The 24,376-nt window shown below is 47.9% G+C and overlaps 10 protein-coding genes across 10 annotated transcripts; 5 read left to right on the top strand and 5 right to left on the bottom strand.

Moving 5' to 3' along the window:
* Positions 1-267: 267 nt before the first annotated feature.
* Positions 268-1,580, top strand: PEX2_024580 (SDR family NAD(P)-dependent oxidoreductase; the record flags this gene model as incomplete). The annotated part of the gene is made up of 10 exons (XM_016739733.1): positions 268-317; positions 381-525; positions 605-691; positions 745-807; positions 863-970; positions 1,056-1,107; positions 1,164-1,252; positions 1,305-1,367; positions 1,432-1,510; positions 1,561-1,580. 10 exons carry the CDS (start codon positions 268-270, stop codon positions 1,578-1,580), a joined length of 756 nt encoding a protein of 251 aa, XP_016596495.1.
* A 65-nt stretch (positions 1,581-1,645) lies between these two features.
* Positions 1,646-3,002, bottom strand: PEX2_024570 (methionyl-tRNA formyltransferase; the record flags this gene model as incomplete). Its single annotated transcript, XM_016739732.1, has 4 exons — positions 1,646-2,378; positions 2,437-2,564; positions 2,615-2,685; positions 2,744-3,002. The coding sequence occupies 4 exons, from the start codon at positions 3,000-3,002 to the stop codon at positions 1,646-1,648; spliced, it is 1,191 nt and encodes a 396-aa protein (XP_016596494.1).
* An 86-nt stretch (positions 3,003-3,088) lies between these two features.
* On the top strand, positions 3,089-5,771 carry PEX2_024560 (uncharacterized protein; the record flags this gene model as incomplete). Its single annotated transcript, XM_016739731.1, has 4 exons — positions 3,089-3,414; positions 3,471-3,564; positions 3,614-4,867; positions 4,923-5,771. The coding sequence occupies 4 exons, from the start codon at positions 3,089-3,091 to the stop codon at positions 5,769-5,771; spliced, it is 2,523 nt and encodes an 840-aa protein (XP_016596493.1).
* Positions 5,772-5,990: 219 nt separating this feature from the next.
* PEX2_024550 (uncharacterized protein) lies at positions 5,991-6,299 on the bottom strand (the record flags this gene model as incomplete). Its single annotated transcript, XM_016739730.1, has 1 exon — positions 5,991-6,299. One exon carries the CDS (start codon positions 6,297-6,299, stop codon positions 5,991-5,993), a length of 309 nt encoding a protein of 102 aa, XP_016596492.1.
* A 307-nt stretch (positions 6,300-6,606) lies between these two features.
* rho1 (Rho family GTPase RHO1) lies at positions 6,607-7,557 on the bottom strand (the record flags this gene model as incomplete). Its single annotated transcript, XM_016739729.1, has 5 exons — positions 6,607-6,774; positions 6,830-6,964; positions 7,056-7,253; positions 7,369-7,396; positions 7,490-7,557. The coding sequence occupies 5 exons, from the start codon at positions 7,555-7,557 to the stop codon at positions 6,607-6,609; spliced, it is 597 nt and encodes a 198-aa protein (XP_016596491.1).
* Positions 7,558-10,460: 2,903 nt separating this feature from the next.
* Positions 10,461-11,805, top strand: PEX2_024530 (mitochondrial 54S ribosomal protein uL24m; the record flags this gene model as incomplete). The annotated part of the gene is made up of 2 exons (XM_016739728.1): positions 10,461-11,054; positions 11,137-11,805. The coding sequence occupies 2 exons, from the start codon at positions 10,461-10,463 to the stop codon at positions 11,803-11,805; spliced, it is 1,263 nt and encodes a 420-aa protein (XP_016596490.1).
* Positions 11,806-12,106: 301 nt separating this feature from the next.
* rtt106 (putative negative regulator of DNA transposition (Rtt106)) lies at positions 12,107-13,733 on the top strand (the record flags this gene model as incomplete). The annotated part of the gene is made up of 4 exons (XM_016739727.1): positions 12,107-12,209; positions 12,296-12,640; positions 12,717-13,073; positions 13,174-13,733. 4 exons carry the CDS (start codon positions 12,107-12,109, stop codon positions 13,731-13,733), a joined length of 1,365 nt encoding a protein of 454 aa, XP_016596489.1.
* Positions 13,734-15,186: 1,453 nt separating this feature from the next.
* Positions 15,187-16,743, top strand: PEX2_024510 (casein kinase I; the record flags this gene model as incomplete). The annotated part of the gene is made up of 5 exons (XM_016739726.1): positions 15,187-15,315; positions 15,369-15,438; positions 15,498-15,646; positions 15,702-16,107; positions 16,163-16,743. 5 exons carry the CDS (start codon positions 15,187-15,189, stop codon positions 16,741-16,743), a joined length of 1,335 nt encoding a protein of 444 aa, XP_016596488.1.
* A 3,739-nt stretch (positions 16,744-20,482) lies between these two features.
* Positions 20,483-21,439, bottom strand: PEX2_024500 (uncharacterized protein; the record flags this gene model as incomplete). The annotated part of the gene is made up of 2 exons (XM_016739725.1): positions 20,483-20,873; positions 20,937-21,439. The coding sequence occupies 2 exons, from the start codon at positions 21,437-21,439 to the stop codon at positions 20,483-20,485; spliced, it is 894 nt and encodes a 297-aa protein (XP_016596487.1).
* Positions 21,440-22,085: 646 nt separating this feature from the next.
* On the bottom strand, positions 22,086-23,380 carry PEX2_024490 (NAD-dependent epimerase/dehydratase; the record flags this gene model as incomplete). The annotated part of the gene is made up of 5 exons (XM_016739724.1): positions 22,086-22,396; positions 22,499-22,595; positions 22,648-22,820; positions 22,876-23,053; positions 23,111-23,380. The coding sequence occupies 5 exons, from the start codon at positions 23,378-23,380 to the stop codon at positions 22,086-22,088; spliced, it is 1,029 nt and encodes a 342-aa protein (XP_016596486.1).
* Positions 23,381-24,376: the final 996 nt, after the last annotated feature.

The raw sequence follows: 24,376 nt of genomic DNA, 5'->3' as shown, positions 1-24,376 counted from the left end.
ACTAATTTTATAAGGGCGCTCAGAGTCAGGCTCCAAATTTCAGTCCACAGACTCAGTAAGATATTAGAAGCATCTATTATCGAACACTTAGCCCACGCTTAATCTACATATGTACCTCAAGGAGAACTCGGCCCCTTGTGTACCTACCCCGCATCGGACAGTCCGACGCAACTTCTTCGACCTCTTTGTATATTTAATCTTACATCTCCCTGTCTCTCCTCTTTGAAACAAAGTAATTGGGCTTGATCTCAAACAATTCTACTCACCATGCCCTACTCCTTGTCGGGTCGCAATGTTTTGGTCACTGGTGGCTCTCGGTAGGAATCTTCAATTGGAGTATGGAACTAGGTTATAGTCAATAAGCTAATATCGTTTGACAGAGGCTTAGGTGCTCTTTCAGCTGAGAAATTCGCCTCTGAGGGAAGCAACGTTGCTATCAACTATATATCCAGCAAGGAGATTGCGGATAAGCTTGCCTCGGACCTTGCAACCAAATATGGTGTAAAGACAGTGGCTATTCAAGGCGTAAGGCGCTCATATCCAATGTACATGGGCCAATCTGTCTAAGGTCGAACCACTGACATGATTTTGCATCTGGAAACAGGACGCTGGAGTCAAAGAGGACTGTGTTAACGCCGTCAAAACCACGATTGAGAAGCTGGGTGGCTTGGATATTATTATCTCAAATGCTGTGAGTCAAACCGCCAATCCCACGATGGATATGAAATGCTGATATATGAGAAGGGATGGACAAAAATGACCAATTTCGGCGATCTTGATGCTACGGACGACGATGACTGGGATAAGGTTCCGAATGCGTCCTCCGTGATAAAAGTTTTGGTTTGACTGACTATTGAATCAGTGCTGGTCGGTTAATGTCAAGAGCAGCTTGTACTTGTTCAAGGCAGCTTTGCCCACGTTCAATGCGAACCCAGAAGGTGGTGTTTTTCTCATCACAGCCTCGATTGCGGTAAGCTACCGAAACATGTCAAATAGCCATGAACTGTCCACTTCCTATGGAAACATTGAAGTGCTTATTACGGGGTCTTTTTCAGGGCGTCCTACCGACTGGCAGCAGCTTGCCTTACGCTGTCTCGAAAGCAGCATGTATGCAATCATTCCTAGAAATCAAGCTGTTTGATTGCTGACTCTGTATCGCCCAGCTATCCATCTCATGAAGTGCCTTGCTAAGAGCCAAGGCGCGAAAGTCCGCGTCAATGCTATTCTCCCTGGTCTGTTGCTCACTGAATGGGTAAGTAGCACATGTTCGACGCTAGCATTGATGAATACTGAGCATCTCCCAGGGTCAAGGCTTCCCGCCCGATAAAATCGAGAGTTGGACAAATGCGACAACCCTCAAGCGAGCGGTAAGGAATTCTGATATCCCCCAACTCTGAAATGGGCCTTGTGTGCTAATGAATCCCGCTATAGCCCGAGGTGGAAGACTGCGCGGACATGTTTGTTACATTGGCTAAGAATGCCTCTATAACCGGTCAAGCAGTTCAAATTGGTATGAGTCTCAGGTCCAGTGCTTCAAGTTGAAATTGACAATCCTTTTAGATTCTGGCTTCGGGATCTGATTGAAACGATGAAACAGAATGGTATTGGTTAGAACAGAGGTGGTAGTACACAGGATTTATCATATTTATACAAGAGAGTTGCGGAAGGGAGTGAAATCCCGGCCTTCATATTGGAATGCTCGATCACCGAACATGCGAGCTTTGATAGCAGCTCGCAGACCCTCTGCATCTTGCTCGCCTTCCACTTTCATCCGGTTGATACGCAAAACTTTGCCATCGACAGTAAAAACGTATAGCTGCCGTGACTTCTTTGGCTCGACGGGGTGGGAAGCGTTTGTAAACGGTAGACCTGGGAGAATTGAGAATGAATCGCATCCCTTAGGCGGGTCAACCTCCTCAGTATCTGTGAGAATGACTCGTTTATGCTGGAATGACAGAGGTCCATCTGCAGGATTGCTTGCACAGAGGGCTTTGCTCCAGAGAGTTCCAATCACTCGGTTACGCCTGTTGATTTCTGCTAAGGTCCAGTTTGCCCAGTTTATGTGCCGGTCCTCTGGTATGATTTTGGGTGCGTGTTTCAACTTTCCGGTTTGTACAGTACCAGAATTTTCAATGGGAGGAACGAATAGACCCTTTTCAATGCTTTCCACGAGCATTTGTGCTCCTTTAGGTGCAACAAAATCCACCAACTCGGGGACGGTGCAGGACTCTGGATTGGGGATGTCGAACCCCGGAGCCGGTGTTTGTGATATTATCACTCCATGATCAAAGTGTTTTAAGTGCAATGTCTGAACCGTCACGCCAGTAGTTGTCTCGCCGGCGAGAAGAGTATGATGAAGCGGCGCAGGACCACGGAAGCTGATCAATCGGGTCAGCCGTCTTACTCTTCGATTCTGAACATGTAACAATCACATACTTTGGTAGTAACGAGGGGTGCACATTCAAACCTCCATACTTGGCACCATTCAATATGCGCGGCGGAACAAAAAGTCCGAATGATACAGCAATCACTAAGTTTATGTGACCCTTCGGGGAGGTCGGGGGCTAGCACAGTCAGCCAAGATACCAATTGAGTGGATTCTGGTATTATGTACCGTCCATCCAGTGAAAGTATCAATCTCATGAATAGGAAGTGAGAGAGCAGATGCGGCCGCCTTGAGCGGTACTGAGGGAAATTGAATCAGAAAACACAGCCATTCAAGGAAGCGTAGATTGAAGCTAACCTTCCCGAATTTGCTTCAGTCCTCTTCCAACTCTCTTTCCAGGTCTGCAGACGACATCAATGGAGGAAATACGCTCCGGCTGTTTCAAATGATAAGCATGAAGAGCTTTCAAGTGGGCGATACTGAATTCATCAGAGCCGCAAAAGAGAATGCGGAGCGGATCGGAGGTCTTGGTAGCATATGACCTGAAGACAAGCCCTCGAAGGACCAACGGTCTCTTGCAGAAACGTAGACTCCCTGGGCCTGGAATAATCCACATAATTCTGGTGAGTAATCGTCAGAAGTCGAAAAGCCATCAGAGGAGAAAGTTGAAGCTTCCATAGTAGCTTATCGATAAACCACGTGATGTCAACATCCACCCCAGATCCCACTTCGGATGCATCTGTCTTTCAACCATTACCGTTGTTGCCTGTCTGGTGCGACCTCCAGACGCCATCCAACGATGCGATGACTGAAAGCGATCATGATTCAGTGGTTCCAGCCCAACTTTCGTACCTTGCCATCTATAACCCGACCCTCGGACCTACCGACGAGACGATAGCGGACCAGATCGTGTTCTATACTTCGAAATCGAGTTACGCACGGCGCCTCGATGGCTCTACAGCAGAAGGTGAAGAGAATGAGAGATTGCGCCAGATAGGTCTGGCGCAGGGCATGGTCAACTTTGCTAGGTTGGCATCCCCGCAAACCCCGCAAATGAACCAATCTAATCGTGGTTGGTCTGCAGTAACTTCTCGGCTGGAAAGACTCTGGAATATGTTGAAACAGACAAGTCACGGATCGTTTTGCTTGAGTTAGAGAAGGACTGGTGGATTGTTGCCGTAAGTGGTTGAGATGACGGCACAGATCACAAAGCTTATGTTAAGCTAGTCTATCGACCTGACTCGAATTCCCGCCGAGAGATCCTCTGGAGTATCCGACTCTCCGGCATTTCATTATTCGTCGCGAGAGATGGGTCCGTCGCCTCTACTGATCCAGCAATTACGTCGCGCCCACTCGGAATTCCTCCTACACCATGACTTCAAATTAGACGGCATCCTCCATCAAGTCGGCAGGTCCACATTTTGTCTGTTCCTCGAGCGCTTCTGGGAGAAGTTTGCATGGAATTGGGAACTTCTGTTGACCGGAAACCCAATTGTTGAAATCTATAATGGCATCAAACTCTCCGCGGGAGGAGAGTTGGGGATCGGCGTCGGGGAGGAAGAGTGGGGCAGCGGGGAAAGAGAAGTACTTGAAGACTTTGTGACAAGGACCGATGGGTTGGTGGACTTGGTTGTCTCCAGGTTTGGTGATCCATCCCCACAGTTCGAGGGATCTACTGCATTGTCAGGGTCAAATGACCAAAGTCGATGGCTTGGGGCAGATAATGATCCTCGACCATCCGATGGTGTGGTATTTACTGGTGTCGGTGCTCTTTCTCGGCACTCATTGGCGCATGTATCACATTGGATGGAATGCATTTATCGGTTTGGAGATGCTGCGTATGGAGTTGGGCGGGACCCAACCTCCCTGCGTCGCCGTAAGCCACGAAAGCAACGTGGAAGGCAAATTCCGGAAGATACCCCTCAACCTTCCACGCCGGATCACAATTTCAAGCCAGGTATACCTCGTCCGCTCATAACAGCAGCACCCCAGCCACTCCCGAAAGTCGTTGAGAAGAATCAAACAGAAACAAGAAACGAGGCATCGCCACTTCGCAGCGAGCAAAATAGCGAGAACCTAGGGTTTCCAACAGAGGCGGTCATGAAATACCTGACTCTTGGATATGGCTCTTCTTGGAGTTTCTCTCCAAAGTCGACATCTACGCCGCCTGAAAGTTCTACTCCAATGCGAGACGAATCCAATTCAAACATCTCAACCCCGAGGAATCAGCCCAGTAGTGCTATACAATCGCCTCAGCCCGGCCTAAAACATCGAAACAGTACGGGGAATAGTCCTTCGGGTCGTTTTGTTCTTGGGCCTCGTGATGATCTTGAAAAATTGGATGATTTAGAAGAGGGAAGTCCAGAGCCCGAATCGGAGAACGGCAAGCCCAAGACTCGAATAGTGCATCGAACTTTACATCTACACCTAGCAGATGGGCGAGATACTACTCCGACAAAGCTCCAAGTCGTGATTTATGTGGTATGTGCTTTTATTATTATTCTATGCAGATCAGCTCGCTAACACACCACCCCAGAATCAACCATTCATGTTTACATTTCTCTTTGATCCTCAAACGCCAGCACTGTCGTCACCATCACTATACTCAAGCATGCATCACCAACTCGGTCCTCTCCAAAAACCCCTTCTATTATCAACATCCCCAACAATGGCAGCCTCTCGAATCGCCATGTCCGAGACCTCCCCGGACCCTAATAAACGGTTCTCCTCTCGAACTCAGCCAGTCTACGACCTAGTCTACGACCCGTCTAACCTGACCATCCGCTCCTCCATTCCCAACATCCCCAGCATGAGCACGACCTCCATCTCCGGCCAACCAACCAACTCACCTGCCCGCTCCCCATCCCCATCCCCCTCCCAGTCATCAACCCAATCGCCCTGGTCCCGCGTTGAAAGCCTAGCAATCCACCACCGCCTCCTATCAACGTACACAGACACGCGGTCCCGCCCGCAAGAGCTCGAACGCACAAGCAAAACCCACCGCGGATGGTGGGTCGTCTGGGTCCGCATCCCACACAGCCCAACCCAAACCCCAACCGCGCTATCCACCACTTCTTCATCTGTCGCCCTCTCCTCCATAGCCAACAACGATGACTCCTTCCCCGGAAATCAGTCCCAAGCGTACCCTGCTCCTCCGCCTCAGGAGGCCTTCCTCGTCCGCAAAGCAAGTGACTACATCTCCCCGGCAAGCCATGGCCGTGTCAGCAGTGGCGCTCGCTTCTTCCGTGATCTAGGCGGTGCGTCTTCTTCTGCTGGCTTGACAGGTTCTTCCCGCGGTGCGGATATGGCTCCGTCGAAGCTGGTTGAGGGGCTTGGCATGGACGCTAGGCGCTATATTGAGGGTCTGCTGAGTTTGAATCGGTAGTTGAGATGGGGCTTAGTGGAGTGGAGTGTGGAGTTGTGGGGGTTTTTTTCTATGCGTGTCTTAGAAATAGGTACATAAATATGCCACTATAAACAACGACGTTTAAACATGGATATCGAAATTGTTGAAACACTCTAGTAGTTGGAAGCACTAAAATATTTACAGCTTTACAAACACTTGGCTATGCACACTACAGAATTACGCCTGAGGAAGTACACATCAGGTGGAAATAGACTGTACCATGCATAAGCTGCAACATAAAAACAAATGTAGTAAAGGAGGGAGAGAAAACAGTAAAAGCCGAATCAAGCTCTTCGCGTATGGGGAGATAACCGCAGGGGACAAGAATCTATGACACAGGGGGAACTCGACCAGGGAAGGCGAGTCACGGCGTTGACCAAATTGCACAACCGGTGCTACACTGAATGGCTTCCCCTCTCCATCTCCTAGATGTTCCAATTCTGGGTTCTTTTTTTCGATGCTTTTCAGTTGGTTTATAGATGCCACCTCAACGCGGCGGTTTGGCATTTGAAAATTCACGGCGTCGGAACGAGGAGAGGAAAAGAAAAAGAAAAGCCCACAGGGTTATGATGAAGACAACGCCTCCCTAGACAAATTCTGCAAATAAAGGCAAAAGAAAAACACAAGGTCGACCAGCTGAATTGTGAGGGGAAACCTCCACGACTCGGGTGCCCGGATTCGATATTATCCACAATTTCGCATGCAGGCCATGAAGCCCTCCTCCTTCCCGAGAACAACGTCACCAATTGTTTTCGTGGAGGCTCTCATACATATGATCTTTGCTCGAGCCAGACCACCTCAACAATTGGTTCGTTTAGAGAATCAGGCAGCCCTTGCCCTGCTTGCGGCCTCCCTTGCCCTTGACGGCCTTCAGGAGAGCAGCACGAGTGGCAGCCTCGAAGACCTCACGAACACCCTCGTTGGTGCGGGCCGAGCACTCGAGGTACTTGTAGGCACCAATCTTCTTGCGGACTTCCTCACCCTGTAGTTATATGTTAGTATATAATAGATTCACCGTAGGATCCAGAAAAGCTTACCTGGTCTTGCGAGACGGGGCGCTGGGAGGTCTTGGCAAGCTCATCAATAGTCTTGCGGTCGTCGCGAAGATCCTTCTTGCAACCGACGAGGATGATAGGGAGACCCTGGCAGAAGTGCAGAACCTCGGAGATCCACTATTGTAGTACGTCAGCACATTCGGTCCACTTCGCACCCAAACAGTTCTTTGCTTCGGGATGTGTGATCGATTAGAGATAAGACACCCACCTTCTCCTGGACGTTGTCGAGCGAATCGGGGGAGTCCACAGCGAAACAGATCAAGATCACATGTGAGTCGGGGTATGAGAGAGGACGGAGACGGTCGTAATCTTCCTGGCCAGCAGTATCCCAAAGAGCGAGCTCGACGTGCTTGTTATCAACCTCGACATCGGCGACGTAGTTCTCGAAGACTGTGGGAACGTAGACCTGACGGAAACAAAGTCAGATTATCCGTCACGGATTATGCTTCTTCAGCTTGTGTTCCTGGGTATATGGAACGTAGTTTCGGGAATCGGGGTTTCGCATAAGGATAGGAGCTTACCTCGGGGAAGGTGCCCTTGGAGAAAACACTGTGAACTTGAGTCAGGCGGCCGAACCAAAAAGTAAACGCCGAGGTTTGGGGGAAGACCCCCCTCGAAAAGGGAGCCACTTTCAGTACTCACATGAGCAGACAGGTCTTACCGCAGGCACCATCGCCAACGATGACGAGCTTGCGACGGATCTCGGCCATCTTTATAAGGAACAAGTCAGTATAAGGGGCAAATAAGCAGGAACGGCTCAGGGAGCCCCGCAAGTCCGAGAGTTTCAACAAATGAAGAATTTCTACAAGTATGAGGGGCTGACAGAGACAAGACGATCGAGAAGAAAGGGCGAAGTCAGGTTCCCGAGGAGGGGGGAAAAGGAAAAGGGTGATCCCATACAGTGTTCAAAGGCGCAACGGTGTAGTAGATTTAATACAGTAAATCAGCTAGTGCCAGCAGCAATAGCTCTAGAGAAATGAGGAAGATGGAGTAGGTATTTCCGATGGGAAGCGATGAAAAAAAGACGATGGAATGATGATTTGGAGGTGGAGGAGAGAAAGATAGAAGACCAGGCCAGACAACGGAGGGCGGTGGCAGTATACGGTATTTGTTGTTGCCAGTTGGTGTATCGGTATTGTGGCTTTTCCCCTTAGAGGAGTTCCCTTCAATGGTTTCTAGCAAAGGTATCGATTTGCGCATGTGCCTTAAAAGTACTGGCTCAGTACTTCATACGTTGCACAGCTTTTTGGTATTGGTATGCATATGTGTACTTAACATTTGAAGTACGTTACCTTTACTAGTCACCTTTACTACGTACGATCGTGCCAACACGCTACAATGAGCACATACCCATGTGTACCCCCTGAGTTTCAGGCTACCTTTTTTTTTAAAAAAATGTGGCTTATAGTCTCTCCCCTTTTCCAAGGTTAACAGAGAAAAAAAGGAACTTAATGGATACACAGCCCTAAATATGTGTGGCTGAGGCCCAAAAAAACCCGCTCCATCCACATCATCAGGCCCACTTGGTCGCTCTTTGTCCATACAGTCAGCACAGCCACCCGTGGCTATGAAATCTATGGTATCTGACATGAGCAAAATGTGATATCAGTCCCGAGATCCTGTTACTTTGTATGGTATCTGCTCTGGATTTCACTAGTATCCTCCGACTTTCACCATACGGAGTAGAGTGGTTCAAGCTTAACCAAAACCTATATTTTGAGGAAATCCCAAGGTACTTGCATATTCAATGAACATTCACCGCATGTAAGATTAAGGACAACTATGACAATTTATTAACTCCACGTCCTTGAAATTCACATATGATGATGTACCACCATACTAGGATGTGCAGGCTTCTACGGGCTGCCTCGAGGGCTACGAGATGGCAACCTTCACCCAAAGTGCTTGGCCCGGCCAGTGAAGATCGCTCCGATAGTTCCCTGTATCTCGGTTGCTTCTGGCGTTGATCTGCTCCCCGGGAGCTCTCGGCATGTACTCACTACCTTGTAGGTGGAGGTTTCCAACGATCTCATGCTCTCCGCTGGCAAACCCCATCTCATTTGCTGTCGCAAACAGGGGGGTCCCAGCTAACTTGGATGTGTTGTCAAACCATTGGGGTCATTAAATTATGGCATTTTTGATCTGTCATTCAACTAAATCATGAAAACTGACCCTCTTCGCTTGCTTACGAGCTTACATGACTTCACAGCATTCTTGAAGCTGCTGTTTTGAAAGTGGAGCTTATATATCACCAGCTCCAATCATCACATTGTGCCGGCTAAAAATAGTAAACAGGGGCCAAATCCTGGAGCTTGCGCCCACAAGCCACAAGCCGTTAAGTCGTTTCTTGGAAATAAAAATAGGAGAGCATTGTCCGTTCGAGTACGGAGTAAATGTGAACGCTTTAGCGCTTCGTCGATCGGCGCCAACAGAATCCATGCACACACAATTGGAATGTTTATCGGTGTCGTTTCATTTACCGCTTAGAATATTCAATTGAAATAAGGTCGCAATTTCGATAGCCATCAACTGGTGGTATGGTGGACTTGGCGATCGATCTGACATACAAATACTGCCCCATGATCAAACCCCAGGTTTTGACTAAAAATAAGATTGAAGCACACCCAGACCTCGGCAACAGGTTAATCAAGAGCAAAACATGCAAGAGGAAATACTGCTCACAAAGAGGACTTTTCACTCCAGTTCCACGTCTTGATGCTCGATGACTACACATACTAACTTCCACCTAAAGTACCCAGTGCTTACTGTGTAACCCAAATTTTCTAGCGCCTAACAAGAATCGAAAAGCCAACTAACTCCTCGAAATACAAAGAGCGTTGCAGAACAAAGGTTTCAAGGCACTAATTAGGGCTTGGGGTTGCAAAGGAATTATATAACTTCATAATATACTTTCGTTATAGGATAGCTATCAGTTTGTTATTAGCCTAACATATAAATATAGCCACTCTATACATACACTCTATATATAAAATATATAGTATAAATATAAGTACAATCTAGCTAGGTTAGCGCATTAACCTAAACCCTAGACCTACAACGTATAACCACTAAATCGCCTTTATGTTCTAAATTCACGATTAGTGCCACGGCGAATGAACTCGGTGATTACACTATAGGTTATATCTCATGAGTGGAAATTGAGATCTTCCGACCCAGCAGTGCTGACCTCAGAACTGAGTCATTTTGAGAGACCGTGCTAAAATGAAAATATGCTAAAGTGGCTAGCTAGTATATGTAACTATGAAACAGGAGAGTAAAAGCCCACTAGACAACATGATAACTATAGAAGAGACGATAGTTCCTACTTCTGATTACGTAGCTCATGACTACACTGAAGATCTACGCAGTCCCATAGACTCATTTTTACTGACTATTGATACCTTAAGGCCTGACTTCGGCCTGCAAGCCTGAATTTAGACAGGTAGAAGAATTAAAATAACGTATTCGGTAAGGAAGGGGATCACTTCGTTGTCACTTTTCCAGAAGAAGTGTTTCCCCCCTATAAATACAGAGGGCTACATGTAACCGAATTTCAAAGAAAATGATAAAAAGCGTCGATTGAGTCACCAACTAGCATGTAATCATATGCAGAATGGTTGGTCTCGGTATACTCGAAATGTTTACAGGCGGCCGGGCGGCGACCGATGATGACATAATACATATTGACCGGGATCACGTGGCACCTCGGACACCCTCAATTTTCGATCCGCGAGTCAGGAATTCTAAGGCAGAGACAACGTTCGGCCATTGCTGGACCACAACACTCAATATGCAGAGAGTTATCCAACGGACAGCTTCGGCGCGGAAGCAGGCCCTTAAAAAAACCAACAAAGCTCATGAACGACAGGAATTGTTGGAACGTGTTGGGATTCGGCGGGCACGGAAGGATTTCGGCGGCGCGCTGTCTAGTCAATTCCAAACAGCACGAAAGAATCGCTGGGAAGATTGGGAAAAGGGGCCTCTTGCTCCTATGCGAGACTCTGGTCTTCAGCGCACTACATACGGTGGTCAGGATGCTTCCATCTTGCACCCACCGCGCCTCCCTAAGCACGAACAACGGAGGCATGTCCTCTTCGCCGAAGGTGACCGGGTCTGCGTTGTGCGAGGCCGGGATCAGGGAAAGATCAATGTTATTCAGCAGGTCAACCGTGACAGCGAGACTGTCCTGATTAAGGGTATCAACATGGTATGTCTCCCGCGGATCAGTCATCCAGGTCAATGACCTCTTGGCCACCAAAACAAATCGCTCACCGATGTTTCTCAATTAGGCCGATGTGATCATTCCTGAATGGGCCAAAGACAGAATGGGACACACAGGTGATACCCAACCACAATCCTTCCCCGTGTCCTTCGACGACATCCGACACGTCATTCCGCTTGAGGACACAAAGACTGGAAAGATGCAGAACGTCATCGTCCAGCACGCTTATGCCGCTGGGCCGTACACTGAGCGAAGTGAGCACAGCAAGCTTCCAAGATTCACGCGCTATGTCTCCGGTTTGGACGTGGAAATCCCTTGGCCATTGGAGGAAGAGCCTGTCATCACTGACGGCGAAATGGACACAACACGAATGGCAGTTGAGGCCAGCACATTTACACCCACACTGGAGCAGCCACCTATGCCCTCAACCGTCATTGATGAGCTGCGCAACAAATACTCCAGATTCCGCACTCGACACGATCCGGAATACCTGAAAGAGAAGATGAAGGAGGACTACCGCAAGGAATACAGGAAAACAGTCTCCATGATGACACCGAAGACAGATGCCAAAAACTTGAAGATTGCTCAACTCGCGGAAGCGAGGAAGGCGAACTTGGATGCCAACGGGAATGGGATATTGACACCGGATGCCATCAACTTCATTAACAACCACATCCAAACCGAGCGTCTCCAGAAGTCTAAGACCAAGAAGTCAAAGTCCAAGCAAGCTGCTTGATTGGGCGAAGAAGACGGAAGTCGGAGAAGGGGTTTTTTTTTCCTGTAGCATTGTGTACACACACCACTGTATTCTAGTATGAAGCTTTGCATTCACTCATATATCTATTTCTTGATAAAGTTATTTCGGATTTGTATCTTTGGAATTCATACAGTACGTAGATATCCGTACATGATCCCAAGTTACGGTTCCAGTCAATGCGGATACTTCGGGCCCACCCTTACGTTCATCCCCCAATTCTCCGACTAACCTGCATCTCCCTGCACTGCTATTCTCTTGAACCATAGCAGTCGCAAAAAACATGGCATTTGCCTCAATTAACTCTACGGGCGCGCCCATTGCCGCCATCGAGGAGGCATTTGCGACGGAACCCTTGCTGAAGAAGCGAGTCTACGATGCGATCGGTGCGTAGCCAACAGCGCACCCACGTCCCCATTCGATGACCCCATCGACCTCCTGCTGACTGTCGCCAATCGGTTTTATCGTTTAGGCACAACACCGCAGCATAAACCTTTGCTCGAAGATCTTGCGAAATATACCTCCAGCCTGCTGGCCAGGACTGTCAACACTACCCTCCCTTCGCGGCCCCCAGCTGCTGATGGGCCTGCCGCTAAAAAGCGCAAGCTTCAGAATGGAGACTCGGGGGAGACTGCGCAGGCGTCAGTCAATCTGAAAGATGCCAATGCGCCAATTCAGTTCTACGTTCAAGATGTGTCGTTCTCTACGCCGCAGAGGAAGAAGCTTACGCTCGAGATCACTGCTGGGCATAAGTATCTTCGCGCGAGGAACCAAGCTACGAAAGAGATTGAATTCGGTGTTTCTATGGATAAGATTCGTGAGTTGCAACGGAACAATAATTATTTTTCCAAAACAAAAGAAGAGTTGCTAACATCACCTATTACCAAAATTAGGACATGCCCTCTGTCTTCCTGTGCCAGAGAAGACACAAAAACAGTTCAATTTCTGTATCATTCCCGAGTACGCCGATGGTATCACACCCCCACCCGAGGGAACAGCAGCCTCCGAAGCTATGGTATTTACGATAGCCGATGGACCGGCCAAGGCTGCATTCTCAGGAACTGGGGAACAGCTTGGCCACGGTCCCGGTGAATCGGCCGAGGCATTTATTCGCAAAATTCTGAATGAAAATATGCCTCACACCAATGTTGTGCGCCCTGATGAAAAACAGTTTGTTAGTGCCATGCCCGAGGCACACCGAAAGGGCGAGAAAGCATACCATGTCAAGGCATTCCGCGGTAGCAAAGAAGGTATGTTATATCCATAGCTCCATATATCCCCATTTAACTGGAGGCCATTGTGCTTTGAGTTTTAGTCTCGATCATTCTAACATACTTTGGCTTGCGCCAGGCTACCTCTTCCTTCTTTCTACGGGTATCTTATTTGCATTCAAGAAACCGCTTCTGTTCTTTTCGTTTGCTACCGTTGACTCTGTCTCGTATACATCTGTCCTCCAGCGGACATTCAATCTCAATGTCATGGCTCGCCCGGCGAATGGCTCCGAAGAAGACATCCAGGAATTCGAATTTTCCATGATTGACCAGGATAATTTCTCCGGGATCGATACTTACATCAAACGCCATGGTCTTCAAGATGCCAGTCTCGCAGAGGCGCGGCGCGCCAAGGTCTACAATGTCAATAAGGCTGGCGGAGAGGATGGAGCAGAACCAACCGCTGAGGCAGCCGGTGAAGATGAAAGCGAGCTCCAAAAAGCCCAGCGGGAGCTTGAAGACCAAGAGGATGAAGAGGAGGAAGATTACAACCCCGACAGTGACGATAGTGAAGGTAGCGGGTCCAGTAGTGAAGATGATGATGAAGATGATGATGATGATGCCGGCCAGGATAGTGATGAGGACATGGTTGAGAATGAACTTGGGAGCGAAGCTGAGGACACTCCCGAAAACCATTAGGATGCAATCAATATGGAGCCGTTTGTCACGATATCTGTTATAATGTAACGATACCAAGATAAGATTCTATGAATGTTTGCGATTTGTATGGTCGGCCTTGGAGGCTACGTGGACATATCATATTGAAGCCTAACTAGTTAAGTAGAGACCTAAACATGTATCATATACGACTTAAGGTTGTACACTCGTACATTCGTACATTCGTACAATATGCAGTTGATAGAAGTTAATTTGTGCTGGGAGACCGGGTTCCTGCCAAGACGGTAATATTACCAGATTAACATTCCAAACCGATCCCAGACGGGGACTCCCCTGAAAGAAAAAAAATTGCATTGGCCTTGCTATTCGGCTTTAGGCCCTGATTCTGATTTCTTTTTTTTTTTTTAGAAATTTTTTTTTAAATAATAAGATGCCGGAAGTAACCAATACGTACATTTCCTGATATTTTCTGTGCCTGGTTAATGCAGCCCAGGAGGTTGAGCCGCTGCGGAAGCGCCGAGGTCTGAGCTAGGGACTCCGTACAGAGCAGTTAGATACAAGATAGGAATATTCAAGAGTGGCCAATTTGGTGGCTTTTCCTAGTAATCTTGAAAATTCATAGAACAAAAGCCTTTTAATAGAAGTACATAGTACGGAGTATTCCGTAACTACTCTGTAAAAAGTATGGAGAGAACAATGAAGACAATTAGCCTCTCATAGCTCTGAGAGAAATATTTCCCCCCAAATCCAAACTTACCATACAGTCACTGTACAATCACTGTACACTCGTGACCGCCAGTCCCTGCGCCCACCCCCCCAGGGCGTCTGTTACCAATACACACCTAATACATAGTACCCTCCGCTCCCTGTCTCTCTCTCTCTCTCCTAGAGTGTTGCACCTTCCCTTTCCCTTCTCCATCCCCCCTTCTTCAGGTCCTCTGGTCTATCTTTGAACCACTGCTCAGTGCGGTTCGTACTCGCAGTAGGTCGAAGTACCCTGTCTGTTTTGTTTTCCCCTTTTTTACCCTTTTCTTTGGCTTCTCTACAACCTCCCCCCAGCTTCAACCCCAGCTCGTCACTTCCGACCGTCAAAAAAGGACCCACGGACGCCTCAATCATTGCTCAGCGCTACCAATTCCGCCTGTATTAGGTTGTTCCGGCTTTATACGTCCCTGCAGCCCTTTCGTCTTGTCCCAATTGTGCATTCCGTCTACCGCCCTGTCTCCTTTCATCGCCGTCACCAGTACATTGGCTATTGGGCAAATAGATTCCATTGTACCTGTTAGAGCTACTTCGGTCGGAAAAAATAGAGGTCATTGTGGTGTATGTGATCAGACTCTTTGATATCGCTCTCATCGTTTCCCGACTGAGTGTGTGCTGACTGCCTGCAGTGATAGTATCAATCACGTGTCTACGTCCCTGAAGCCATTGCCAGGTTTCCTCTCCACGAGTTCCAATCCTTACTCCCGAATCCATGGCTTCCTCGTCGTCGAACGTAGTGGGTGTCCACTACCGTGTGGGCAAGAAGATCGGTGAAGGCTCCTTTGGTGTCATCTTTGAAGGCACCAACCTCCTGAACAACCAGCAGGTCGCCATCAAATTCGTATGTTACCCTTCCCCTTTGTCGCGGTAAGCCCCTAACTAACCTGAAATCAGGAACCCCGGAAAAGCGATGCACCCCAACTCCGAGATGAGTACCGGACATACAAGATCCTGGTTGGATGCCGTAAGTATTCCAGATTTAGGGAGATGTAATGTTGGCGCGCTCTTCTAACTTCATGTCAGCTGGTATTCCCAATGTCTACTACTTCGGACAGGAGGGTCTGCACAACATCCTCGTTATCGATCTTCTCGGTCCTTCCCTGGAGGATCTTTTCGATCACTGCAACCGCCGCTTCTCTACAAAGACTGTTGTGATGGTCGCCAAGCAGATGGTGTGTTTTTCCCTGCTTGAAATTACAAGATGAATTCATGGCTGACTGTTCCTAGCTTTCGCGTGTTCAAACGATTCACGAGAAGAACCTCATCTACAGAGATATTAAGCCAGACAATTTCCTGATTGGCCGGCCATCAACCAAGGCTGCCAACGTTATCCACGTGGTTGATTTCGGTATGGCCAAGCAATACCGTGATCCCAAGACCAAGCAACACATCCCTTACCGCGAGCGCAAATCTTTGTCTGGCACTGCTCGTTACATGAGTATCAACACACATCTGGGTCGTGAGCAATCTCGACGTGATGACCTGGAAGCTCTCGGTCATGTCTTCATGTACTTCTTGAGGGGTGGCCTTCCCTGGCAGGGCCTGAAGGCTGCTACCAACAAGCAAAAGTACGAGAAGATTGGCGAGAAGAAGCAAACGACGGCAATCAAGGATCTCTGCGATAGTTATCCAGGTATGTTATTTCACTCTTATGCATATTCATGATCTTCTGCTAATCACTCCGCCAGAAGAATTCAACAAGTACCTGAGCTACGTACGCAACCTTGGTTTCGAGGACACCCCTGACTACGATTATCTCCGTGATATCTTGACACAAGCTCTCAAGAACGCCGGTGAGGTTGAGGATGGCGAGTACGACTGGATGAAGCTCAACAACGGACGGGGCTGGGACTATAAGTCCTACCCATCCCAGGCACATCTCCACAATCAGCACCAGGGCTCGTCGGGTCGCGACCTGCATGCAAGAGAGCTCCGCAACAGCCAACGTCCCGGAGTGACCGCCGACCGTTTAAACGCCGCGCAGCCCCCGCCTCCTTCTCCAGCCAAAGTTGGAGCTGGAAAGACGCGCGACCGCCCAAGCGCAGGCGGCATGCCTCCCAAACGCCAGAGCGGGGGGGTGGAAGCATCGACTCCGGCCGCGTCAACCCAGGCGCAGTTCCAAAACTCCAATGCCAACCTCCCCAGTCGCAACGGAAGTCCAGGGAACCCGGGGCTGAGTAACCAACAGTCCCTTGGCGCCCCAGGTGCCCCTGAATCGCCGCCCACTTTCACACAGAAGTTGATGAAGGCTCTGTGCTGCGGTAGGTGATTCGGCTGTGCCGCATCACTTGAGCGCCCAGCTCATCTCAGGATCCAGGTTGAATACCAGTCAAATGAAGCGATGGCGCATTTAGACCTACCGTGCCACGCTTTCACCTCTGCTTCCTGCCCTTCATGTCAGAAAATGGCCTTTGGAGGTCTGCATGGGATTTCTTTCGTCTATTCTTGTTTACTTTCACCTCTCGCTCGTTTCTTGCCTTGTGTTCAAGTGGTTAGCGCCGCTTCGCCGAGCAAGAATCGCGCTTCTCGGCCTATATCACCTTCCGGCCATACTCTTTTTTGTCCCATTCGATCCTTCAGCCTATACATTTGACTGTGGGTAGGAACAACCTTTCTCTCATTGATGTTACATCTCATCACTCTTTCATGGTGCTACGACTCGAAACGGCGAACTTGTGAGAGTTTTGTCTTGTGTTTTCGATTTCGCTTCCTCGTCTCGTCACTATATCCGGCGTGCACCGTTTAATATCAACCATTGGTCTTTCAAACGGGCAGGTACTTATCGGTTGACCCTCCGATGCCATTGATTCGCGGCGCGCCGCCCTGGGACATTGTTTCTTGCGCTGGCTCAGGAGACAAACAACTTGATCAATGGCTTCAACCCCCGCACAAGAATTGGCAAGGCTTAATGACACAAATCCGCCCTGAAGATGAACCGAGTTGCGAGAGATGACAATCAGAATCGATTGATCTTGGGCCATGCTTGTCCGTGTCTGGTATACATCTCTCGGTCTCGTTTCGTCCCGTTCATCAACTGGACAAGCACACCAGACAACTCTCGTTTTTATTTGGGTGCTTTATTTCCCCGGTCCGTCTACCATGGTCCTGTCATTCTTGTCATTTCCTTCCATCCTGTGTGCATCCGGGAGAAAAAAATCCTTTCCACTACGTGGTCTTCATTATTGCATGCAGAACCTGGAGGAAGAGCATGTTGCATATATCCCCGTCCCTTTCCCGTTGCCCTTTCCCATCAACCGCGTGCGCTGCCCTTTTGATTGTTCCAAAGATCTATTGTCCATGTCTATAATCGTCTTTTGTTTTTTTTGTCTTTTCTTGCTCTGTTTCAGAAGCGAGTTTTTGTTACTGGTAGGCATAAGATAGCATTCTTCTTTTTTTCATTTGGTTTGTTCTTACAAGTCTTCCGCAGTTATTCGTACGGCGTATATAAATAATTCCTGTAATAAGAGCTGTTGCATTTTTATATCCTCTGTTCTTGCTCAAACCTAAGAATATATAACTAGTTGTTGGGTAGTATCGTTTGCTTTGTACTCGTTAGTCTAGTGGAGGATATGCCACACGGCTTAAGAAATCAGATCAGTTTATATTCTCTTATCATTTCCATTTCCATCTGTTCTACAGACATCCTAGACAAGAAAACGTTCTTCTGTGGATTTCTGTGGTAAATCAACATCCCAAATCCTCTTGGTCATATCATAACCAGAGTCGAGGGATATGTTTCTCTAGAACAGCGAGAAGTGATCAAGTGTCTAGAAGAGATTATCAATTGCTAAATTTAGAAAAAGATATAGTCATACAAAAACCAGGTAGAGAATAGGAACATATCCGAAGTCGAGCAATAGTCCGAACAAGTGAAGTAGTATAGAATCCCCAGCCTTCTCCTCCCCCAAACATGTATATTCCGCAGTAGTATCATAGTCCTTTCAATACAATTGGTCCCATGGCGACATGTTCAATTCGCCACTTCTGTGCACGCTCTGACAATCACAAGCTTTCGGCTGATATCCAACAGACAACATTGTGTGCAGCCACACTACTCCGTGACCATTCTGCACATCTACATGACACGCTAATGCAAGGATCACCAGGCCGTGGCATGTCATAGCATGACGTAGGTCACCTAACAGAGTAACTTTAGAACCTTCTTAACGGGAGTGGAGTAGTCCAGCGGGGATATGACAACCCTCTGTTACATGCCCAAAGTAGTATGTCTCGACGACAACCCTTGCCCAACCTAGCAGTGCAGAATATGTGCATAGGAGATGTAAAGGCAAAGCAACCTCACTCTCCGGCATCTCCATCTTGAGCCTAGCAAAGAATGTGTCGATAACCATCATATGATTCCAATTACCAANGGTTGTTCCCCCCCCCCCCCCTCCGTCGATCATTGATCATCATCCCCAGACTCTGCAGAAACAGAAATGAACTCTAAATTATCATGTCCAAAGTATCATAAAAACTGGTTATCCCTTGCCCTCAAGCATAAACACCACAGATCATCAACCTCATGACCCAATGAGCAAACCCTTTCCCGCACAGTCAGGGATATATATCCCCCATCCCGCTCACCCCCGTACTTTAGCTATAGCCAATAACAATCGACATCCACCCGCAGAGAAAGTCGTTACATTATGGCGCAGTCAAAGCCCACCAATGAAGCATACATCTCATGCAGACGCCAAGAACAAATGACCATGTATACCCACCTTTTACGAATCCGGTTAGGTCGGTTAGCCATATTGTAAGACCTTTGTTCTAAACGTATTTTATATTCTCACCAATGACACCCACAGACTGCACCTGCATGCGCAGTGAATACCAGTGAATAGGAGCGAAGACGGATATGCACCAGCCACCCAACCACACAGCCAAGACCTAGGAACACCCCGCAGACCCGTTAGATCCATGATCCCAATACATACCCAACATCTTCCATCTAAGAGGATAACCACCAACCTCGCCCGGGGGTGGGAACTACTTTCGGTACAGCTTGCAGCGCGATTCAGATCCCAGACAGGGCAACCAGTCAGAAAATAGCAGCGGTGGGTTCATAGGCTGATGCAGTAATGTGTAATGTATAAATGTGTAGACTCCTACCGCTAGGGGCTATGTAATACAACCTCGGATAGGGCCGAAGTGAAGCGTACGAAATTGTGGTCATCGTCGATTTCTCTAGCCTATCTTACACGGCGTACGGAGTAGATGTCTTTGGGTAATATCGCGGTGGCACCAGCCAATGGCGAAAATCGCGTAGTCTCGCATGTCTTCAGCGATGCTTCACAAAAGCTCAATTCCGCCTATAGTCAGGCAATCACCTCATAAAAGGAGACCAGATGTATGGATTAAAATAGCCGGTCGGTATCTTCCTCGCTAAGTAGGTCCAAACAACGGAGAATATCACCAGCATCACAACATATCTAGACGAAGGTCCCACGAAGTCCACTCGCTTCTAGAGCAAAGCCCCTCCTCTTCAACACAGCCGATAGAATGCAAGGAGACAATACATCTTGATTACCAGTCCTTAAGAATATCGAAACGCTACCGATAATATTCTGAAGATTGTTTTTGGCAATGTTTTCAAGGAAATCAGTGAGGAAACCTTAGCTAACCTTAGATAAGTTGGGGAGAGGCCTATCTTAGAATTCGTAAGGGCAGAGCTGATTCCTAGCGAGTGTAAAAATGTTTCCATGAACATTCAGGGGATTGATCTCGTCAATATTCGTGGTCTTGGTCTACAGAAGGGCTGAATTCCCCAAGTTGGTGCCGATCATGACGGTATTTTTGTGGATCTCAAAATGGCCGTGGATTAAATGAATCCCTAAGACCTTCTCAGCATTATGGTGGGCGAATTATACCGCAAGGTTGGCAATGTGCTCGTCCGCAACGGCAGGCTGAGCACCGTCATCAGGGAGCTTGTTGTACCCCGTGCGGTATACATGATCCTACGCTCCAATCACCAATTATCTGCCATCATGAACTAATGCCATAACTTACAATTCCTCGTAATGGTGCACCCCCCACCGATCACTCGAACACCAGATATCATTCTCATGACGGAATTTTGTCGTTAGTGTATGCAGATCCATCATCTGCAACGCGACAATCGGGTAAAACTCTTGTAAAGCAGTCTCTACAGCCACATTAAGATACCCCTTGAATTCAGCCCCGGCTATATCCTCATCACCTAGGCCTAGCAAAGCTGGAAGACGCGGGGCACTCATTCCCTGGGATACCGAAACAATAAAGGGAATCTTTTGGCGTTTACGGCGCGGCGCGGAAGAAGGAAGTGGCGAAGAGAGAACAGACTCCATAGAAGCTGGTGTTACCATTAGACAAGCGGAAGTGGCGAGTCCCTGTGGTAGGGCCATTTCATTGAAGCGTCTTTGTATGATATATTAGTCTAGTGAAGATAGGAATCGAGAATCAAGAATCAAAGAGACCTACCTTGCTACCTCCGCTGCATCTACACCCTCCAATTCGGGCTGTTCCACCCACTGAAACTCTAACAAATCAATCGCCCGGTCTACCTTCGTTAACGAGCCCCGATATGGGGCCAATCCCTCCTCGATCACCGTATCCCACCGTCTTCGAAACTCCGCCCACTGAGTCTCATGCTCACCCCCATAAGGAGTCGTCCGAAACACCACAAATCCCCATTTCCCCCAGTCCTCAGGCTCTGGGCTTCGGAAGACAGAATTTAGGGTCTGGATAAAGGGTGCGAGGAGCTCCCGCTCTTGCTGTTTGGTTTCCTCTGACTTGGCGGCCTCAACTCGGGCCCGGTAACGGCGACTCATTTCCTGCATGATTTCGCGGAAACCATCTTCGCCGTGAGTGGCTTTCAGACCGTCGAAGAGAGTGGTGCGTTGGGTATCTGAGAGGGCCATAAGGTCTTTTCCGCTAGCGTTGAGGAGCCGGTCATGGGTCCAGCCTTGGGGGTAGAAAGACATAATTGAATTTAGGGTAGATTTTTGTTCCGGTGAGGTAGGGTATATTCATTCTGGCCAGGTGACAAGACTACTGCGGTTGTTTGTAACGGGCCGAAGCCCGGCCTAAATCACGTGAGGCACGTTCCCACAGACATACGAACCCTAGCGGTCAGATAGATTCCTTTCCTCTTCAAGATTAATGTAAACAGCATGTTCAATTCAGCTACAGTGGTGTTATAGGGTAGTGGACGGTCAGGGGGCGGCTGGACGGCCAAAGTTACGGGTAGAAAGGCGGCCGTTTCTAGCCTTAAAAGCGGTCACTTTCGGCGTCAATTCCCCAGGTCCTCATATTCTAGCTATAAACGGCAGACCTGTGAATTACTGTAGCCAGTTAGTTTTACCATTTTATATTTAGCGACACAACCCCGAGTTTCATGCCAACTAACTCTTCCATATCCACGTAGTTCCATTTTTCGGATCTCGGCACAACTCTGCTACTGTTCGGCCTATTATAGTATATACATATCCAAAGAACAACCAAGGTCCCTATAGTCAGAGAATATGGCAGGTTACGAGTTAAAGAGTTTGACTTATCCATAATAAGTAACTATATTGAAGCAACGTCTACTCTAAGCATGACCATTCAGAAGCCATACTTCCAATCTTCCTAAAGCCCCGCGCTAGTGATGCCAGCATATAAAGATTCCTTCAAACTAGTCCAATCAGCCTGACCGAAGAACGAGTCAAGCAACTCCTTGGACCTGGTTGGCGCCACAATATTGACATAACCCTCACGCGCACCTGGGGGATTCTTGACAAGTTTCTCGCTGGATGCTGGGCGAAGCTCGCGGAGGCAATCAATAACTTCCTTCCAAATAAGCGGTGCAGCTAGCCCGAAGATGCGCTCAGACTTGACACTGGGGTCGAGCAGGGCAATTGCATGGAGGCGAGCGAGATCTTTGACGTCGACATAGTACTCTGTTAAGAGGATTAGTATCTTCAGCAGATAGATAGTTTAGAATAAATGAATGCTGCCTCGTTGCTAACAGGAAAAAAAAGGTGAAGAGAGGAGGTACTTACGGGAAACAACTGCATTAATAAGCATGTCATTTCCTTCCAATAGTTGGAGAGTCAGAGCTCCAGTCGAGCCAATATTCTTATGCAGAATCTCTCCCATCTGTATAGACGTTAGATGATTATGTCATAGTAGATAGAATATATATGCTTACTGTGAAATCTGGGAGCACGGAGTTGAAAGTAAATGAAGGGTTATTCTTCTTAACCCAGTTATAAGCAGCGCGTTCGCCTTCAGCCTTGGATGCGACGTAAACAAGGAAGCCCTTGGCCTCTGCAGGAGTGTTCTTGTCCCACGCTGCCTGAATAGCGGTCTCGTTCCATGTATCTATGTACTTTAGCTATACTGCAACATCCATTCAGGAAGAAGAGACAGAGCTTACCTTGAGTCAGTTCAATGCTGCCCTCGCCTGGGTAGCGAGCCACGGCTGAAACAGAGGAAGAGGTAAGAACAACCCTCTTGATTGATGGTACTTGAGCAGCAGCTTCGAGAACAGCCTCTGTGGCGGCCACGACGTAATTAATAATGTTAGGGTCGGGGCCGAAAGATGTATCCGAGGCCTGTATTTCTAAAGTTAGAACCTCACAACAGCCAGAGGGATGATCAATTTCACATACCACATGGACAATACCACTGACACTATCCAAGGCTGCAACTAGAGCGTCCTTGTCATCCAGGGTTGGAAGATTGACTGTTTCAAATTTCCCAGCTCCATACTTAGACTCAAACAGCTCATTAAGCCATGGCTTCTCAGAGCGAACGGTACCACGGACAATATATCCTAGAGATAATAGGACATCAACAATATGGGAGCCGATGAAGCCATTTGCGCCGGTGACAAGGATACGCTCGCCAACCTTGAGGGCGTAGGAGTCTTGGGAGGCCATGGCTGCTTGAAGGAGTTGCTTGTGTGGATGCTGTGCAAACGAAGATTGTCCTGAGGTGTGCTTATAAGAGTGATGGTGCTCAAAATAATGCTCTATTTCCCTGCGAGATGTATCTATTAATATTATTTTCTAGATACAATGTATTCATCCGAGCTTGATAAGCCTGAAGAGATTCATTCTCGGGAAATCAAACGTACCAAGCAATTGATAGTGGACATACATCATAGGTAGGTGTCTTGTGTCTGATTTCTTAGTGATTGTCAGGTCTATGGACCGGAGGTCCGGGTTGACCCAGGAGTTCCGGGTTGACCTAGTGCAGCTTGTAAATTCTCCGGAGCCTGGAGTTTGTATTATCCATGGATGTATCAACTATGATTACAAACTGTGTTTGATTTCTGATCCCCAAATTTGGAGAGACCAGCCCCCTCCCCAACAGTTGCGCCCGTGAGAGTGAGCGTGATTTATGACCCTCGTATATATTGATGATATCCTCGTGGAAGGAATAAAGCTTCTTCATCAGGAGACTCTCCCATTGCATCCCACAACATAATACCATTTCATTTCCCAATCCGTAATCCAAAATGGCCATTGGCGTTTGCTTCTGCGGAAAGATTCGGATTGAGTCTACCGGAGAGCCGATTGCAACGGTCAGTCTATCCTCGACTCTCCTTACAAACCCAATCACTTGTTCTTTCTCTTGATTGAAACTCACCTTGTCTTCTGTTCAGGGCCTCTGCTACTGCACCGACTGCCGCAAGCTCACAGGAACGCTCTACACATACAGCCTCATCTTTAAAAGCGCTGAAATCAATATCAGTGGAAATCCAAAAAAAAATCACAAAACCAGCAGATAGTGGCAATATTATCGAGAATTATTTTTGTTCAGATTGCGGTGCGTAGCTGGCTTGAAGAGAGAAAGAAAAGAAAGAAAGATGAGACGCGAAGAACTGAACTAAACTGAACTGATGGTATTTGGTCTTAGGAACACCTCTTTAC

The sequence above is a fragment of the Penicillium expansum genome, assembly GCF_000769745.1.
Source record: "Penicillium expansum strain MD-8 chromosome Unknown contig66, whole genome shotgun sequence".
Classification (NCBI taxonomy): domain Eukaryota; kingdom Fungi; phylum Ascomycota; class Eurotiomycetes; order Eurotiales; family Aspergillaceae; genus Penicillium; species Penicillium expansum.
Note: the sequence above shows the minus strand (reverse complement) of the source record. Positions and strands in the feature narration are given on the sequence as shown.